Below are 19,770 nucleotides of genomic sequence, written 5' to 3'. Positions count from 1 at the left end.
AAACACAATTTTATGTGCATCAACCTACAACCAACACGCAAATCTCACCAAACTCTTGTTTCACGTTGAATAGAAAAAAAAAGGAGAATGAGCTCGCGCAAAAATGTGCAAATTCGGAAATAACACCGTGGAAAAAATTACACTCAAAATTGCGATTAACTAAAATATCGCCCTAATTTTTACCTTACATGAAATGCACATTTCTACACAAGCCCCATTTTGGCTCAATAGCTATTAGCCAGAGGTATAGATTGCCTCGGTACTGTGAGAGCTAATAACAAACATTTTCCAAAGGACCTCATCTTTCCACAGAAACCAAAACCAGCTCGAGGAACACGCTCCTGGAGAAGGTGCCCAAAAATACTGGCGGTATCATGGCATGAGAAGCCTTTCTACTTCCTAAGTACTGTACACAGTCCAGAACATTCAAGAGATACCCCACAAGAACAAAGGGAGGTTAGACGGAGAAGTAAGAGGGTGGAGCTACTGTGCCATGTCCACCATTACTGCATGATTATAACAAGTATATGTGTGGGATTGACCACGCGGACCAGGATAACTGCTACTACAGTGTTGGGTGGAACTGCAAGCGTTGGCCACCCAAAGTGGTGTTTCACCAATTGGAAACTTCGATAAACAATGCATTTCTAATCTTTAAGGCTACACAAGTTGATAAGGGGCTCACATCCAAGGAACTTGCAATGACATTGGCAACACACCTGATGTCCGGGTATGTCGCCAAGGACAACATCCCTCTAAGGAGGAGAAGAGTAAATGCAACTCTGGAACCAAGATTGCAAAATATTGGCCTTCACATTCTAGTTATTGGCCCTTCACGGGTTGGTACTGTTTGTTCTGCTCGTTTGTCTCATTAATACAGAAATGAGAAGAGACCAAGGCCAGCCAGATCAATAATCAGATGTGAGACATGTGATGTACATCTGTGCCTGAACAGTAAAAGCAACTGTTTTCTGGTTTGGCACACCCAACAAACACTCTTCCTCCAGGAAACGTGGCAACCATGACGGGAGGACCTAAGTACAACAACAACAACAACAACTTTATTTAATATATCTTTATATTAATTAGAGAAATACGCAGTCTGCATATAGCAGAGCTAGTCAAGCCAGAAAACGTACAATAATAATTACATTTTACAAACATGTAAATACATGTAAATCTGTAAGTCCTCGGTTTACCTGTTTGAGCATTCGATTACAAAAGCTGGGCCCAGGTTGCAGTAGGGAAATTTTGATCACATTTTAGTTTACTTAATCATACAAATCTGTCATCACATCACCATTCCTAATGCGACCGGCATTTCACAAATAATAAAAAGTTTGGACAACTGGTCAAAACTTCAGACACTGTGGTTTTCGGGTGAGGCAGGCAGATTTTAAAAACATTGGAGAAGACAAAAGAAGCCGCTTCTGGAGATGTCCACACTAATCGTTTTGACCTGTTTGTGAACTCTGGAATTGACGGGCATTTTGTAAACTTCACGTTATTCCAACATGGATGGACGGTTCCCCTTCTATTATTTCCCTGGTGCTTTCCCCATGAGTCTACAGCATGTGCAGTATTATCAACAGCCTTTGCCAGGACCGAGTGGGGTTTTAGCTGGTAAACAGTGCCTGCCCAACAGCCCAGATATAGCAAGCGACAGCTCAGGCAGTCCAAACTCACTTGAAGTGGATGACGCAATCTACGAAAGCGCTGCCCTTGGCACTGTTCAGAAGAAACAATACAACACTTGTTGAAAGAACGACAGAAAACGCTGGTCAGCTTGTGGGATAAATGACATGAATGGCTCGAAAGTAAAGATGTATGCAAGGTGTGGGATGAGATTCCCCAAGAGATAAATCGCAAATTCCACCAAGCACACTGCCAATTAGTGTCATAACAAAATAAAGTACCTGATAGAGAAAAAGAAGAGTGTTAAGGACTGGAACTGTAAGAAAACGGGAGGACACGGATGGCACCCTGATTTCTTTGAAGAAAAAAATACAGTCCTTGGCTGCAGGGATGTGGTAATGCTACATAATGTAACAGAAGCAGGATCAAGTGCTTCAAGTTCTGCTGCTGCCCCGACTGGTGCTGGTGAAACAGAGTCAAGAATTGAGCCCAGAGGCTAGAACAGAGAGAAAAAGGAAAAGAAAAAGGTCCACAGCTGAAGAGCAGGATGAAGAAGAAAGAGATCTGTTAAAATCTTCTTTACCCTGGGCTGGAAAAACAGCCAAAAGGCATGAATGCATTTATAGAAATTTTCACAAAAGTGAAAGAGGAAAACAATTGAACCATTGCTGCATTCTGCCAAAGGATACAACTGAGCTGTGGCGATTCTCAAAGACAGGTACAGAAAGGAGAATGAAATAGTGAAAGCATTATGAAAGAAATTCTTGATCTGCCATACACGCCCACAGCAAACCCTTAAAAGGATCCATGAATTCTACGAGAAACTATCTTACAGCATTCAATGTGTGGAAACACTCAAACAGCCCCACGTCCTCAACAGGATAGCTTCAATGACACTTAACAAATTACCGGCAATCAGGAGGCCTTGTAAGAAATGACCCTGAGTAGGAGACCTGGAATTCGCGAAATTCTCCCAATCACTTGGACTCTGGAATTGCCAAAACCCAGTGGATAACTTTAAAGCAAAAACATTCAAGAAACGAGACAAACCAAACCACGTGTTCCAGATACAACAGAGAAGAGAACAGCCACGCAAGTGCATTTATTCTCAGAGGCAGGATCACAAGCCTTCTGAGCGTACCTTGTTCACTTCAGCCTCCACATGCAAGGAAGTTTTAGCTACAAAGCTTTTAGCTTTGTTTTAATCGCACTGGTCCTCAGAAATATTCAGAGTGTAAAAGCATCACAACTTGCCTAAATTATGGAAAACAGCATCATACTTCAATCTTCAATTCTTATCTGTTCGGTCATTCTAGGGGAACTTGAGTCTTTTCGAAATCACTTGGGCATTTTTGTCCATTTCCTAAAAAACTTAGGTCTTATTTCCTTTCCGAAAATCTTAGCTGACCTTTTCTCGGTACCCGAAACGACATTTTTATCAATCCGAAAACACCAGGCCTTAAATTTCCCATATCACGAAAGTTCCAGGCAAAAATTATTTTTAGAAAATTGTAGGGGATTAAGCACCTTCCGAACAGATAATTTACCGAAAAGATCTGTTGGGTGCCCCTGCTGTTTGGGTAGAAGACATCAGGATGCATTCAGACCTACCTTTCACCCAACCCAAAGGCCCTAAAGTTCGAATGGGAGTGAATCAAAAAGACCCAGTGAGCTATTTTTGTCTGTTTTTTACTGGTGACGTGCTTGATCTAGTTGTGGGACAAACAAATTTGTATGCTGTCCAAGAGAGAGCCAAAAACCCGGATAAACACTGTTTGCCTTGGCACGCAGTAGACAAAGATGAAATAAAAACATTTATTGCCTTGATCTTAGCCATGGGGCTGGTAAACAAGCCTACCATACATAGTTACTAGTCCACTGATGAGATACTTCAAACACCATTCTTCAAAAATAGCATGTCAAGGCATCGGTTTACACAAATTTTGAGGTATCTACATTTTGTGAACAATACACAATTAATTCTTAGAGGTCAAGATGGATATGACAACCTGGAAAAAAATAGGCCCTTCTTAGAACTAATTACAAACCAGTTCCAAGCAGGAACCTGTCAGTGGATGAAACCCTTGTGAAGTTTAAAGGACGCCTTTCATGGAGGCAGTATGTGAGGGACAAACCAGCAAGATTTGGCCTCAAGGAATTTACTTTGGCTGACTCTGAAAATGGCTATGTGTTAGACATAAATGTTTATACAGGCAAGGGATGTGGACAAGATTCTAAAGATTGTTTTGAAACTTGTGGAACTATTTCATAGACTAGGATATAATATATTTCTGGATAATTACTTCACCTCATTGACCATTGGTTGTCAAAAACTGTTCACTTATTGCTGTAGTTGTGACACACCATTGCCAATAGCATACTGACTTGTAGCACTGGTATGGCCAACTCCATGCTTATAAGAGATATTATTTGGTGTTTTCTTGTTCAAAAAATTAAATTTTCGGATTGTTTATTCTACAAATGTATGAACCCATAATTCGTGGGATTATGGACATGACTGTTTCTTTTGATTGGTTAATCATTAACCAGATATTTGAAAAAGCTTGGGGAAGGCAGTTATGCCCAGAAAGGTTGTTTGGATCAGTCTGGTAAAAAATATTAACTTGCTGTTAAATCCTCAGTTGATTAATTTTTGAAATGATTTATAGAATTTGAATTTACGAATTGCCTTACTGTTTGAGGGCCGTAAGAAGCTTTTTTAGATCAATATACCAAACATTTGTGGTTTATCTTAAAGGTCATTCCTTTAGATTAACAAAAATGACTATTGTTATTATTTGACTTTTTTTTGGTCTCAGAGCTGAATTCTTGTGAAAACAGTTGGCGGCCATAATGAATTCGACGGTGAGTTGAAATATTTGCATGTATTTTGCTACTGATCATATGTAAACAGCTAAACCAGGAATTATTATTTTTGCAATGTTAAGGAACCCTCACCAGCCTTTTGCAAGTGCAAAAGTTCTTGTAGCACCAAGAGAAAACCTGACGGTAATTGTGGATGTCCTTGCAAAGGAAGCAATATCCCACGCACCGATCAACGCCAGTGTGGAACCACTGAAAAACCGTGCAAAAATAAGGTACGTTGGCTGTGAATAATGGCATTTCTTCTTTTGTGGTTGACTAAGTCACAATGAATCTGTGTTTGCTCATGATACTTCACGGTTTCCAGAATTTACAAAACATAAATACTCATCCACGGACGGCAATGCAACGGAGGCCGCGAAACAAAGGTTTTCAGCTCTCGAGTACCGAGACCTCTCAGAGGGAAGAGCAGCAGAAAGCCAAGGAACATAATGATGTGAAGGTACTATTACCGGTTTTCAAGTGTCACACTTTTACTTTGTCAAACCATGAAACTTATAAACTCGTCTTTTCAGTTTCATTCACACATATGATTACAAAACTGTCCCACGTGCGCTGCTGGAGAAAACGCATATTTTGCACTGCAGTTATATGTTTGATTTATGTTATCTTGACTTGCCTCAACAAACTACTACAACAATTGAAAGACTGCTTTAGTTTTCAAACCCTGGACATTACCACTTCAAGAAACAGCAGTACTTTTTATGGAAAAATTATAATGTTGGGACCAGTATGCATATTCATATCAATGACGTTGTCTTTCATGATGTCTTCAGGAGTTTATTGCCACACTCAGCAAGGGCATGGTACGGAAATTGACCATTTGAGCATTGCGGAGAGGGGTGGGGAGTATGGAGTACATCGATTCTCTCCTTATTATGGAAGATGACTTCGCTGATGATCTTGACAATGCGGTCTCTGGTCAACAAGCTGACATGCTGAAGGATATGGCCACAGTATCATCTGTATATGCCACAGAATCATCTGTCACAGCATCATTTGATACCTCTGACAGACTGGGCACGATGTATAAGGAGTAGGACATGCCCTGAGCTCTGCGCTACTGAACACAATTTAGGTATTAAGTTCTTTCATTTGATGAATTTGATGGAAAAAGCAAAAAGAAAACAAAGACCTTCAAGTGAAAACGAAAACCAAAGCACCACGCCAGCTGAAAAGTGTCCGAGATATAAGACAATTCTTCAGAAGGCGACGAGGTTTTCGAAGCTTCGAATATGGCGGAAGATATAGGTGCGAACATTCAGCAAATTCTTACTAAACTACAGAAGTTGAACAGTTTGGAAGCCTTAATTAATAAGACTAAAAAAACTGGAGACAGTTGAGATACAAGCAAACCGTCTTATGAGTAGAGTGGAGTCTGTAGAATGTAAAAGTAAAGCCGTCGATGAAACTATCGGCGAACTAAAGGCAAGCGTCAATTTCACTTTGAAGTCTTATGACACTTTAGTGTCAACTCAAGCTTCAGATAGAGAAGACTCCACTAAAGAAATAATTCGGCTTAATAGGCAGCTTACATATATGAAAGCCTATTTAAGACGAGAGAATTTACTTTTGGAGGGTATTCCTGGAACCTTAGCAACTGAAAGTGAAGCAGACCATGAAGACACAGAGTCCATCTTGCACTCCTTCATAAGCTCCACCTTGAAAGTTGAAGATTCTGATGCAATAGAGTTCCAACGTGTTCACTACGTAGGCAGTAAAAGAACCAAGAATCCAACAGTTATCATTGCCCACTGTTTGAGCTACAGTGACAGACAAATGATTACACGATGTGCAACAAGTTTAAGAGACAGCACTGTATGCATTTATCCAGATTACCCAAAATCCATTCAGGAATCCAGAAAGAGGCAATTACCAAAATTAAAAGCGGCCAAAGAAGCAGGTAAAACAGCATTCTCAGTCAAAGTAAGCCTGATCTACTTTACCTAGAAGGCCAGCTTTTAACTGAATAAGGTTATACATTAGAAAAAACCGAAGGCTTTCTTTTGGTTTATTTGTTCGTTCAGTTGAAGTGAGATTGCCATGAGATGATAAACATTAAATTATGTACTGTAATAATATTTCAGTTTATTTCAATGTTCTTAAATCATAGCCAGTCTTAACGTCTTATTGATGCTGACAGTTTCAATGACTGAAAAAAAACATGAAAAGTGTCAGAAGCCTTAAATAGGCTTCTAAAGGTGTTAATTATTGCGATAAATGCGCAAAGTCACTCTGTAGACCCCCCTCCCCCCTGGTTTGGGGGTGGCGATCACTTGTGTCCGTATGGGAGAAAGCTGATAGGCTCCCTCGTCCCTGTTCATAGTAGGAGTGTTCGATCTAATACATATGCTTTCCTTAATCCATCACTTAAACTTGTTGCTTTCCTGCTCAACTATTTCACTTCCTTCCCAATTCATAATATGATTGTTCTGACAGACGTGGTCTGTTACGGCTGATTTATGGTGTTCATTAGTAGAAGCGCTGCGGGTGGTTCTTGTGAAATTTGTCAGAGATCTTTTGTGCTTCCTTTGTCTGTTCTGTGATCCTGGTTCCCGGCTGTCTCCCTGTTTCACTGATACATACCTTTTCGCATTGGCTGCATGGAATTTTGTACACGGCTCCAGCCTTTTTGTGCTTCTCAACTTTGTCATTTGGGTGAACTAAAACCTGTCTGAGGGTGGTTTGAGGTTTAATCACTGTGGCTACCCTGTGTTTGATGAATATGCATTGTATTTTCTCCGTGAATGAATGGACATATGGGACAGTCACCACTCCTCTTGATTTTTCTTGTGCGTTATCTTTCTTGGCTTTATCTTTTCTAATAGCTTTCTTTCTGTTCATTTGCTCTTTGACCTTCTTTATCGCCCAATCAGGGTAACCACATGTATGGATGGCTGTTCTTATTTGTTCCTTCTCTTGTTTACGGTCTTCTACCTCCGTGACAATGCGTGTCGCTTCTTTCCAATAACGTCCATATGACAGCAAGTTTGTGCTGAAGTGGATGATGCGATTGGAAAGAACCTCCAAGTACATACAGTCCGGAAGTCCTGTAGTAATGCTGAGACCATGTCGCGAAAATCTCTTGAAAGCTATCCTCATCTTAAGTCAATAACATATAAGTTACACCTCTCCGATGGTGCTGTAGACCTTCTTATTGCTACTGACTTTGTTGACACCTTTGTTGACATCCATGCCTACAGTGATGATGCCGGAGAGCCGCTTGCGAAAATAAATTAATTTGGCTGGTATATCCTGGGTCAAGTAAGTTTAGATACCGAAGTCAAGTCACACATTCAGTGTTGTGGATGACCTTAAGACACTCGTCCAGCAAGACTTCCTAGATGTTAGACCTACAATAGTTTGCACCTGCAGAGAGAATGTTCTACATGAGAACAAATTTGTGAAGGCCTTGTCAGCTTCTACAAAGTTTTGTCAATGGAAGAGTACAAGTTAAAATGCCATGGGAGGATATTGGACCTCCGAAACAAACTAACTATGAGCTTGCCTTAAGGACAATTTATGCTGCCGAGAAGACGTTCCGAAAGAGGGTGTCTTAAGATTGTGGACGAGGAAGTTCAGAAACTAGTGGATCATAGTCAGCCAGAATGGTACATACCACTTCAAGCAGTCTTTAGACAAGACAAGAGTACTAAAGTCAGACTTGTGCTTGACTTGTCCTCCAAAGGACCTGATGGGCTATCCTTAAATGACTATCTAAGAAAGGACCAAACTACATCAACAATCTGGCCAATCCATGGCGCTGGGACGCAGTTGCATATGTTGCATATGCTGGAGATTTACGTAAGATGTTTATTCAGGTGATAGTACACCCAGATGATCAAATCTACCATAGGCTCCTGTGGAGGAAGAATAACAATGAACCTCCTACAATGTACCAGTGGTTTCGACTTAACTTAGGTGACAAGCCGGCTCCTGACATTGTTACAAATACCATAACAATTTGGCTAAGGTTTCCCAAGACGAATTCCCTAAAGCAGCAGAGGAACTGCAGAAGCGTACATATGTTGACGACATTGGGGGATCCAGATCAACTCCTGCGAGGTAAAACATATCACAAATACGATTGACAAAGTACTTTGAATGGGTCAGTTTCAGATTAAGGAATGAAATTGAACTGTTGGGAAATCGATCAAACCAGTGCTGCATTCTTCACAGATCTCCTTGGACACGGGGGGGGGGGGGGGGGGGGGGGGGGGGGCAACATGAGGACACAGTCACCTTCAAGAGAGATCAGGTGTAAGGCTAACTAACGATTTCAGAAAGAGTACCTGCCTAGCTCTACTAGCTCTAATGTGGGATCCCATTGGCCTTGTAGCTCTGGTGACACTCAAGTTTCGAATTGATTTGCAAGAGCTATGGAGTGCTACAAATGGAGGTTCCCGCCACGGTGGTCAACAAGAAAATTCTGTCCTTAAGAGGTCCTTTGAAAGTGCCAAAGAAGGAAAGAGAGAGTGGGAAACGGCACATAAAGTATAAGTGCTCCAGCAAGGTGACTAGGACAGCGGTTTCGTTTTTGACTATGCAGGGGGTCTTGAACTCATGAGCAACATGGAGGATTTCCATGGTAAGTGTAAGCAAGATTGTTTTTTAATAATAACTGTAATCCACACACATCCTCGCTCAAGTTTGATAAATTTTGACATTGAAAACCGTTTGTATAAAAAATGGTATTTTTCATTCACAGAGCTCATCAGAAGGAGATGTTTATAGCCTACCTGAAGAAGATTCCGGAGCCCGCAAGAGAACTAGAAGGTTTGCAAACGTTTGTGTCGTGTCCTTTACACGAGTGGGAGATCTATATGGGAGTGGTTGATCTAGTTATTTGTTAGTACAAGTTAGTAATGTTCCTTTTTCCTTGTGTAGGCCAACAGTAGTCTGATCAGAGTCAACATGAACCTCACTGACGTAACAAGGCTATCTTAGTGGCCTATATTACCCATTTTGCAACCACCCCCGCCCCTCCCCCCCCATTCAAGGTAATTATTGCACAGTCCCTTGATGCTAAAAATCAATAAATTTTATCAAGCATAATTCATAGTTCATAGTGATACCATTAATTCAATCTTTCTCCATTTATACAGGCTAGCTTTGTATTGAGTGTATCATTAACTACTCCTAAGATGGTATGCATGAACAGAGCGATAAGTATATTCCTTTTTTGGGGGGGGAGAGGGGGGCAGTGGGGCTGAAGTTGCAAGAGTCGATTGCCCTTGAACTGATAAGAAAGAAGTGGAGTGTTAAACAACTTTCCACACCAGATTGAGGCACTTGGTGATACAATCTTGTGTTCTGGGAAGCTTGTCAGTGACACATTTAACCATTTCCTTTCAGATATCTACTTCCTTCGCACACACTCCAGTGCAAGGCAGTCATCCAACAATGTCCCAATAAGGGGTGTGGTGCCAGACTGTGAAGTGGGGATGTGAGGGCACATGTAGCCACAGACCAAGAGCGCCACTACCAACTTCTCCATGGGCAAAAGACGAACATTATCTGGGAAGTGAATGAAGTGGTAAGTTTTGCTATCAAATACAGTTGAACTTGTATATGGAGCGACACTTCTCCTGGGCATCCTACTGAAAAAATATCGGAATTCGTTAGTTTCCATCTTTATCCTTTGGTGCAGTCACTCCCATCTTATGTAAAGAACACCACCTACCTGTTAAACAAACTTAAAGATATCAACTTTCTCCCTAGCAATGCCATACTAGTTACCCTTGATGTGGCATCTCTATACACGAACATCCCTACTGACGAAGGAATCAATGCATGTAGTATAGCTCTCGGCCAACGAACTGATAAATCCGTCCCCATGGAATCTATCTCCGACCTTCTAATGAATCTGACTATAAACAACTTTGTCTTCAACAACAAACATTTTATACAACAACATGGTATGGCCATGGAGACCAGAATGGCACCTGCTTACGCAAACTTGTTTATGGGGGGATTTGAGAGAAAAGCACTAAAGGATTACGCTCATCAACCGTTTCTCTGGCTCCGGTACATAGATGACATTCTGATGGTCTGGACACACGGAGAAGAAAAGCTAGACAACTTCTTCACATACCTCAATAACATCCACCCTACTATTAAGTTCACTAGTGAACGATCTACAACTTCTATTCCTTTCCTGGACATTAACATTCAACTCAAAAATGGAAAAATCGAAACCAATCTCTATTGCAAGCCTACAGACAAACACCAGTATTTACTCCACTCCTCAAATCATCCTTGTCATACAAAAAAAAGCCATCCCTTACAGCCTAGCTCTCCGTTTACGCCGGATTTGCTCCAAAGATGAATTCTTCGAACATCGATCAGCAGAATTGCTCTCATATTTAACAAAACGAGGCAATAAAGCCCATTTTGTGAAAGAGCAAATCTTAGGAGCCAAACAGATACCCAGAAGTGAGACATTACAGGAACATAATCATGATAAAGATAAATCCAACACCCCAATCCCCTTCATGATCACTTATAACCCAGCATTACCTAATATTCAAGAAATACTTCACAAGAAACAACCTATTCACAACTCCACAGATCAACTTCAAAAAATATTCAAAGATAAACCATTCATCGCTTACTGTCATTCACCAAACCTTTGCGACCTTTTGGTTCAAGCAAAACTAAAGAACACTAACACAACACCAAAGCTCACCTGTGGCACTTTCCGCTGCAACTCCACTGACGGATGTTTCACCTGCCCTTACATTGACAATGCAAGAACTTCGTACACTTTTAGCAACACCGGTGAAACAAGACCAATAAAAAAACATATAACCTGTAATTCTAATTAGTAATTAGTAATTCTAACCTAACATGTGATCAAATGTAAAAATTGTAAAAGCAGTCTATAGGGGAAACCAAACGCACGATTCGTGAAAGGTTCACAGAACACAGACAAGCGACAAACAACCCACATCACACCAACTCTACAACAGCAGACCCTACACACTTCAACTTACCAGACCACTCTTCTGCGGACATTCGACTCATCCCTCTCGAGCTGCAACCCACCTTCAATGCCTCCCGTCATAAGGAACGGGAGGTTTTTGTAATTTATAAAGGGAAAACGTTATCTCCAGAAGGCATTAACAGGATAAACGAATGCTGACCCTTTGATTATACACTTTAATATTTTTGTTATCTCATATTTACAAGTACGCTGTCTTCATGTCATGTATTAGCCAATCATTTTTTTCCATGTATTTTTTCAAACTTTAATTTAAGGAGCTGTTACTGTATTTTCCTTCAGTAAAGCTCTGGCCCTGAAGAAGACTAATTCTATTAGTCGAAATATTGGCCACTAATAAAGCTGCCCTTTACCGTAGTGCCAGCCTTGCATTCAGTTTTGATGACCTTCCATGGGGTAAATACGATTTTGACGGTTCTAGAACTGTACAATACAGGTTACAGGGTAAAATGCCAGTGATAGCAAGGTTGTAACACACTGTAAAACGGTTGTCATATGCAAATGCATGCTCTCGACAAGTGCTATCATGCAGTAAAATGTTAACATACAGTATATTTCATTCTTAAAAAAAATTACTTTCTGAAGCAATAAATGGAAGTAAAATGGTTATTATAACAAAGGAAATAGAAGGTGATCACATTGGGATCGTCTGTTCTAATATGAGCAGTAAGCTAGAAAGTTCACTACGCAATAGAACTTGAGGTATGACTAAGCTGATCTTTACTATTTGACAGCTTTGTTGTAGAACTTCAAGATAGGAGTTGCTATGCCCACAACATCTGCATCGTCAAATTGAAAGCGGCTGAACAGGTGTCCTTCTGACTGATCAGCAAAGGCATCAGAGGAACAGTATTCATTGAATGACTGTTTAGAAATTGGCTCCAACTTTATTCCTCGTATCTCTGACATGTTGACAAAATTTCGATGGAACTCTAAAAGGCCTTTCTAAATGTGGGAATTAAAGAAGAACACCGAAACATGCTTCAATGATCCCTCTGCTGATAACTTGAAGTGCTTTAAGTTAAGATTCAACCCCCTCGTCTTTGGATTATGTCCTTCCCCGTTCATTTTGGGAGCTACAATCAAACATAATATGTCAGTTTAAACAAGACTTTTACTATCTATCAGAAGGCAAACCAACCATGGTAATGAGAGGATTCGATCTGCGAAATTGGGATGCACCGCCACATGGAGAGAAGCTTAAAACATAGCATTCCATACTCGAAGAGCTCAAATTGTTAGAGGGAATGGCAATTCCGAGATACTATTTCTCTCAAAGTTTTTCAATAACTGATGTTCAACTTCACACATTTAGTGATTCCTTGGAAAAGGCTTATGCTGCCATACTGTATATGCAAACGCCATATACCGATGGTCAAGTTCAAACAAGATTGATCACAAGCAAAACAAGAGTTGCACTAATCAAGAAGCAATCTATTCCTCACCTGGAGATGCTCAGACCTACAATTCTAGCTTGACTCATGTCCACTTCCTCTTTACTGCAGCACATAAATCGCATTGTGTACTAGGTTGATTCGAGAACTGTTCTTTGTGGGATCAGAAACAAAAGGCAGTGAAAACAATATGTGCGTCACCGAGAAGACAAAATACGACAGCTAACAGACAAAGATCACTGGAATCCTTAATCCCACTGATCTACCCTCACATGGATTGACCGCCCACGAGATAGGAACCAACTCTACACGGTGGAATGGTTCGTCTTTTTTGTGTTTCCCCGAAGATGAATGGCCGCAAGATCGCCTGAGATGTCATCTTGCAAATTTTTCTAGTGAACACTACGTTCTTCTATTGTGTCATGTGCTATATATTTTATGTTAAGTATTTTAAACAGTTGTAAATAATTAATGTTTTAATTTATTTTCTTATCAGGAGATAAACTAGAAAGGGAAAACTTCATTTATCACTTTTCACTTGGATTTGTGAATAAACGGTTATTAAAAAACAAAAATAAATAAATAAACACTTGAACATCAAAATTGGGTTATACATGGATAACATGTTCTTGCGCAGGGGTTTCAATAGTAGCAGAGTAGAGGGTAGAACTACCCGCTTCCAAAGGATCGATTACCCACTTGGAGCCTTCACATGAACTTCTCAAACTCATTAATAATTCATCAAGAGAGAACAAAGAAAATCACTACCGTGACCGTGGTTTGGATATGTGATCCTAATTACCATAAAATTTTGCCAACTTAAGTCTTGAATTTCTCCAAGAATTACTGATCATTTGAGAAGCCATATCAAACACTCGAAAGTGTGTTTCATCAGATATCCAAACACTTCGAAGTCGTTTAAAAAAACTCGGCTGCGCCTCGTTTTTTCAACCTACTTCTCAGTGTTTGGATATCTGATGAAACACTCTTCCTCGTGTTTGATATATTACATCAAGTAAGACCAGATAATTTCATCTCAGATTCGAAATTTGCCAAAAAAAATTGGCAAAATAGGTTTTATGTTATAGAAAAACAAAAGCCAATGAAAAAGAAAAGACATTCTGGCATCTTCCAAGCCTTCTGGCCCATGAAAGTTGAAGCAAAGTCTGCAAAACATGTAATAAACATCACTTCTGAAGCTACGTCAAAAAAAAAATGTGCAAGGCATCTCAGCTGAAATCGAGGGGAACTGGGACAGAGTGTTGATACTAATGGCGGCCAAAAGGCAATCGTTGTTTGCATATTTCACGCCAGTGTCAAAACAAAAGAGGTCAAACGAGACTGATTCCTCTCAAGCCCCTTCCATCTTCAAAATCTGGTGAGAGTGTAGCAAATGTTGTAAAACCCGCTACATCCTACGCAAGAAGCGAGATAAGCATCGATTTCTGTGATCATGATTCTGTGTTGAAGCTGTGTGGGCCTTTGGAAATCGTCCACAGTCATTACACTTGTAATAAAAATAATTGCTTCAGCCTAACTGAGAGGAAGCAGAAAAAAAATTCTGCCCTAAGACCGTTTCAAGCACTAGTGGATAAGAGATGATAACTTGGCATTTGATTCATGTACTAGCATGTGATGGGTGACTTACAAGGAGGAATCAGATGATGGAAAAGGTGGGATGTTTTGTTCGTTGTGTAAGAAGCACAATACTGCAAACCTGAAAAACAACAGCAAAGTATATAACCTCATACGTGCACAGCGCCTGAAAACAGATGCTCTAAAAGATCATTCAAAACGTGCTCAGAATGCAGCAGCTGTTCAGGCAGAGATGCTCAGCCGAGTGTCAATTTTTCACAAAGAAGTCGAGGAACAAGTCAAGAGCAAAGATGAAGTCCTACAGAATGCATTTATGTCGGTATACTGGTTGGCTAAAGAAGAGATGGCCAACAAGAAGTTCCTATCACTTCTCACACTTCTTCAAATGCTTGGGCTTGAAAACATAAAGCATTTCCGTCATCGCTCTGCTGGGTCAACTATCGTGATCTTCTTGACTCTAGGCAGAGTACTGAACAAGAGAGTGGTTCAGGAACTAAGGAAATCAAAAGCATTTGGTCTATTAGTTGATGAGATAACGGTCATTTCGGTCATGGAACAGTTGATAGGTTTCGCTCAGTATGTCTCTGATGATGGACAGGCTATGGCGAAATTCCTTTTCGTCAACAATGTTTTGGAGGAGTCCTCTTCCGCCAATGCTGAGACAATCACTAAGTGCAATTCTAACAATCTGGACAAATGTGAACTTGACGTTCAGAAGATGATGAGCCTAGTAAGTGATGGCGCCAAAGTAATGACTGGCCAAAGAACAGGTGTGGCTGCCCGACTGAAGCAAATCAACAGCAAGCTAATTAATGTGCACTGTGCCTGTCACAGACTGGCCCTTGCTTGTGCTGGTGCAAGTGATGAGACAAAATACATCACACAAGTCGAAGGAGTCCTTTTGCAACTCTGCAAGGTTTTTGCTAAATCGCCTAAGCGGACTGCTCTTTTGGTGAAAGCACAAGAGTCGTAGCGCAAGATGAAGCTATCGGAAAAAGCAAGATATGTTGTTGAGTAAAAGGTGCGAAAAGCTTTCAGAACACGTTGGCTGTCAACAAGCAATGCTGTAGATGGAGTGTATGAAGACTTTGTTCCTACCATACAAGCTATCAATCTCGAAGATGAAAAAGATGGCTTGGCGATGTATCTGCTGTCAGAAATGAAGAGCTTTTAAGTTTATTTGTACGATATACATTTTGAAGGCTGTCCTTCCAGAGCTTGCTCCATTCAGCCAGAGTATTCCAGCGAGGTACCTTCAACTTTCGCCATATCCTACCAGCTATCACCTACACTACTGACAAGCTAACAAAGATAGCACAAGACAAAACCCCCATCACCCAACTTCAGGTTGATATTCAGGAGAATGGGCGGCTCGGCACCTGTGAGTTTAAAAGCAATGACCACGAAATACAAGTACTTTGCAACCTTTTAAAGAAGTACACACAAGCCCTCAAGGAGAACATTAATTCTTTTTTCAAGGATGCGATGCCAGTGGTTTGTGCATTTGCAATGTTTAATGCAATGCCATTCCAAACCGTGGAACAGCTGAGTTTTTAAGCTGAGTTTTTAAACTCTGCTGTTTCCACAGTTTCACGCTGGGCAAACGGGAGTGAAATGTGGCCTCCGAATTGTATGCATTATATCGAACGCGCGGGGTCTTTTGGCTTGGGAGAATGGGGAGGACAAAAAAAAACGCACAGCATTACTCATCGGACCCCCCTTTGTCAGCATTTTCCTCTCCCATGATGCAGTTGGAGCTTAAAAAGGGCCATGTGGACATTTTTCGTGGATCAAGCTATTATTTGATACCAAACATGGCCGACAAATGTCAATGAATACAAATCAGGTTTAGGTTGTTTTAGACGCTTTCGTGAAAGGAATAACTCTAAAGCTGTCTCTGCAAGTGAAAATCGGTTACTTTCTCTCACAAAACGCTTTGCCGTGTTGCAAGATGAGGTGCTTTTATCCAGAACAATTTAGTGTCTGGTTGTCAGGTAAGAATCCTATGTTTTTATTTTTGTCAACAAAAGTAAAAATTTTGCACGCTTTCGCTTTTTGGAATGGTCACCATTCATCTATTCCAGCTGTGTTCACTCTATTTTTAGACTGACAAAGGTAGTAAGGATGCCTTTGCTACCTCTCAAAACGTTCGCTCAATTTAATGTTGGCAAGTTTATGAAGGAGAAGAAGGCCGTCAGATAACAACAAGCAGCAACCCACCAGTGAAAGTGTTTAATACAGTTTGAACAATTTTTAACATTAAATATTGTACAGTCAAAGTTAATATGTTAGACTGATAAAATTCATGCAGATATTTTTAACATTGTAGGCACTTATTCAAAACCCTGCTCTGTGAAAATTGTCAACAGGCATTAACTAATTTCTTTATGTAATATTTATTTATTTAAAGAACTTTGAAGAAACATATCCTTTACATGCAATTTTTTAAAGCTTAGAAAAAGATCTACTACAGATAGCTGGGCCAGTTTAGCAACTATGTAACAAGTTGAATATGTCAATAAACTGTTCAGAAAAAGGAATATTTATGAAGTAGTTGACAGTATCTTTTTAATGGTCATAAATTTATCACACCAAGGGGCTGTTTTTGCAAGTTGAAATATGTGAATTTTGTTGGACATTTAAGAACATATCAAGTGAGAAATTACCTCTCCTTTTCATGGAATTCACACAACATTGCATTCACTAAAATACGAAAAGCCCATAAAGGACTGCTCACTATTTACAGAAAGGGAGGCAGGAAAATTACATTGCAACAATAAATAACTATGACCAGTCCCTAAATCTATGGTGATAAGATTTCAGAGGATTTGGCCCACAAGTTTCCACTTCACCTACTATGTGGCAATTAAACCTGCTGCGCATGTTTTCTTCAGAAGGGAGGAACACATGATCACGCAGAGATACGAAATTTCTCTTTGAGTGTTAAAAAATATTTCACGAGTCAAGAAGAGAAACTTCGTATCTCCAAGCAGTCATGTAATGTTCTGTTTATTATATAAACACCAATGTAATACTAATACCAAATCATTGCAAAAGGCGCGATTTATTATATAACCATAGCAACGGTGATCTTTTCACGTGTGAAGATAACATGTTATTTTCACGCGAAAGTCCACCTGGTATTTCATTGGTGTTTATATAATAAAATTAATTAATATTCACACAAGTTAATACTGTACTGACAATATAATAAGCCATCAACTGAAGGAACTATTCACAATGCTGTTTATGTGTGCTGAGGAAAGCCATGAATGTTCCACATCCCAAAATGAAAGCCTACAACAAACGGTCCCTTTTTTAGCTTATAAATGAGCGCAAAATCCTTTTTGTAGTTAACAATTAATTTACCTCTACCCTTCCTTTTCAATGATCGCCGAAAATATTTCTTTACATCTTCTTCCTTTTTCCCACTAAGCATGGCAAAAAGTTGTATTACACCTTTTTCTGAAGCAAAAGCGATGACAGTCCCTTTCCTGTTACCAGCAATATCACAGTGAGGTTCTCTGAAATTCTCAAAGCCACTGTTTGATAGCTAACTCCATTGTTCTAAAGGCATCATAAGGAAGGTCCCGCTTCTTCTCTGCCAAGTATGGGTTTCTGATCCTTAAACGGCCACCGATTCTTCTGTTTATTAACTTGGGCCATAGCATGCTTTCACTTTGCGGAATAGATCCACAGCTGATGGTACTTCTAAGTATGACACCCACGCTTCTTATTCCAGGGTAAGCGCACAATTGCAGACATGGCAAAACGAGGCGAAACAAATGTTCCTTGAACACTTCTAAATTAGGCTGCAAACCAGCTTCCAATTCCACAGCAGCATCCGAAAGTTCAGTCATTTTACACTGGACTATGTCTTCAAGCACATCTTTCTCCGACTGGACATCATTGTATTCAGCTTCGTCATTCTCATGATAATTCTTCGATAATTTCTTTCATTCTTCGATAATTTCGAACACATTATTGTAGATTTTTTCCTTCATCTTGAAATTGCAAACTGCTTTTGTGCGTAACACCACTGGCCATAGTAGCATATCTCAAGGCCACATTTTGCTCCCCATTTGCCTAGCGTGTTGGAATGGCATTTGCATTAAAGATGGCAAATGCACAGACCACTGGCATCGCATCTCAGAATATGGCCACTTCTACACTAAGCTTGTGTGGATTGCAGAAATCATTCTTTCTCTTCTTATGTCAAATGCATGGCCCGAGAGAGGAGCTAGTGCTGTTAAGAGGGTAAAGAGTCGACTCCCTAGCAAAATGACTAATCAGATGTTGGAGGTGCTGCTGCATATTCCCATCAACAAACCACCTGTCGGTGAAGAACAGGAACTTCTTAAAGAAGCTGTTGAGACCTGGAGCAATGCAAAGAATAAAAGGAAACTCCCGCCATCTGCAAATCCAGGTGGCACTTCTTCTGGAAACTCGCAGAGTCAAGTTCAAGCCATTCTTGCGGATTCTGCTGTCCAAACCGATATCCAGGTCCAGGAAGATGAAAACGTTGAAGAAGCAAGTGTGCAAGCAGAGGTGGAAGCTTCTGTTGAAGCTTTTAAACTTGCAGACCACCAAGCAAGTTATGATTTGGATGATTCTGCTTTCGAAAGTGAAGATGAATACTAAGCACTTGATCGCTATTCTAGGGAGTCACACTTTCTTTTGTAACAGTATATTTTGAAATTACAATAAACAGAGGAAGAGATTTTCCACATTCCACCTTGTATTTAGGCCTGGGACATGACTTTTAGGTAAGACTTGTTTTGCAAGTAAAGCCGCCGTTACACGTTAAAACTTTTAGCTGAAACTTGTGTGCAATGGTGCTGCGAAACAAGTTTCAGCAGGCGTTGCACAGTGTAACGTGGTTGGTTTCGTGAAACTTTTTTTAACTTCCGTTGCAAGACAAGTTTCACGAAAAGTGTAACCGCTTCCTACTTCTGCAATGGCTCGCAACTGTCGTAGTGGTGAAAAAACAAGAGTTTCACCGTGTAACACCACTTCGTGAAACTTGTTTCGCAGCGCCATTGCACACAAGTTTTAGCCAAAAGTTTCAACGACAGCTTAAGTAATTTGTAAAATTATGCTCCCATAGGTATAATCAAGAAAGTTTGTTATGGTTAAAATCTGGTAGAAAGTGTTCAAGCAGTAAAAGGCTTGGCTCTTGAAAGTCTTGAAAATCAAGTTGTAAATTAAGTGTCTTCAGACTGCTTTAAGTGATTTAAGACACTCAGTTACATACACTGC

The 19,770-nt window shown here is 40.2% G+C and overlaps 1 protein-coding gene and 1 pseudogene across 1 annotated transcript; one reads left to right on the top strand and one right to left on the bottom strand.

The window, feature by feature from the left end:
- Positions 1 to 6,990: 6,990 nt before the first annotated feature.
- On the bottom strand, positions 6,991 to 7,620 carry LOC146489654 (uncharacterized). The gene has a single exon (XM_085104741.1). The coding sequence runs from the start codon at positions 7,618 to 7,620 to the stop codon at positions 6,991 to 6,993; it is 630 nt and encodes a 209-aa protein (XP_084960867.1).
- A 6,910-nt stretch (positions 7,621 to 14,530) lies between these two features.
- LOC146489653 (uncharacterized) lies at positions 14,531 to 19,292 on the top strand (annotated as a pseudogene).
- The last annotated feature ends 478 nt before the right edge of the window (positions 19,293 to 19,770 follow it).

Source organism: Pavona decussata, unplaced genomic scaffold, assembly GCF_977016875.1.
Source record: "Pavona decussata unplaced genomic scaffold, jaPavDecu1.1 SCAFFOLD_4, whole genome shotgun sequence".
NCBI classification, from domain to species: domain Eukaryota; kingdom Metazoa; phylum Cnidaria; class Anthozoa; order Scleractinia; family Agariciidae; genus Pavona; species Pavona decussata.
This window is presented reverse-complemented; position numbering and strand designations above follow the sequence as displayed.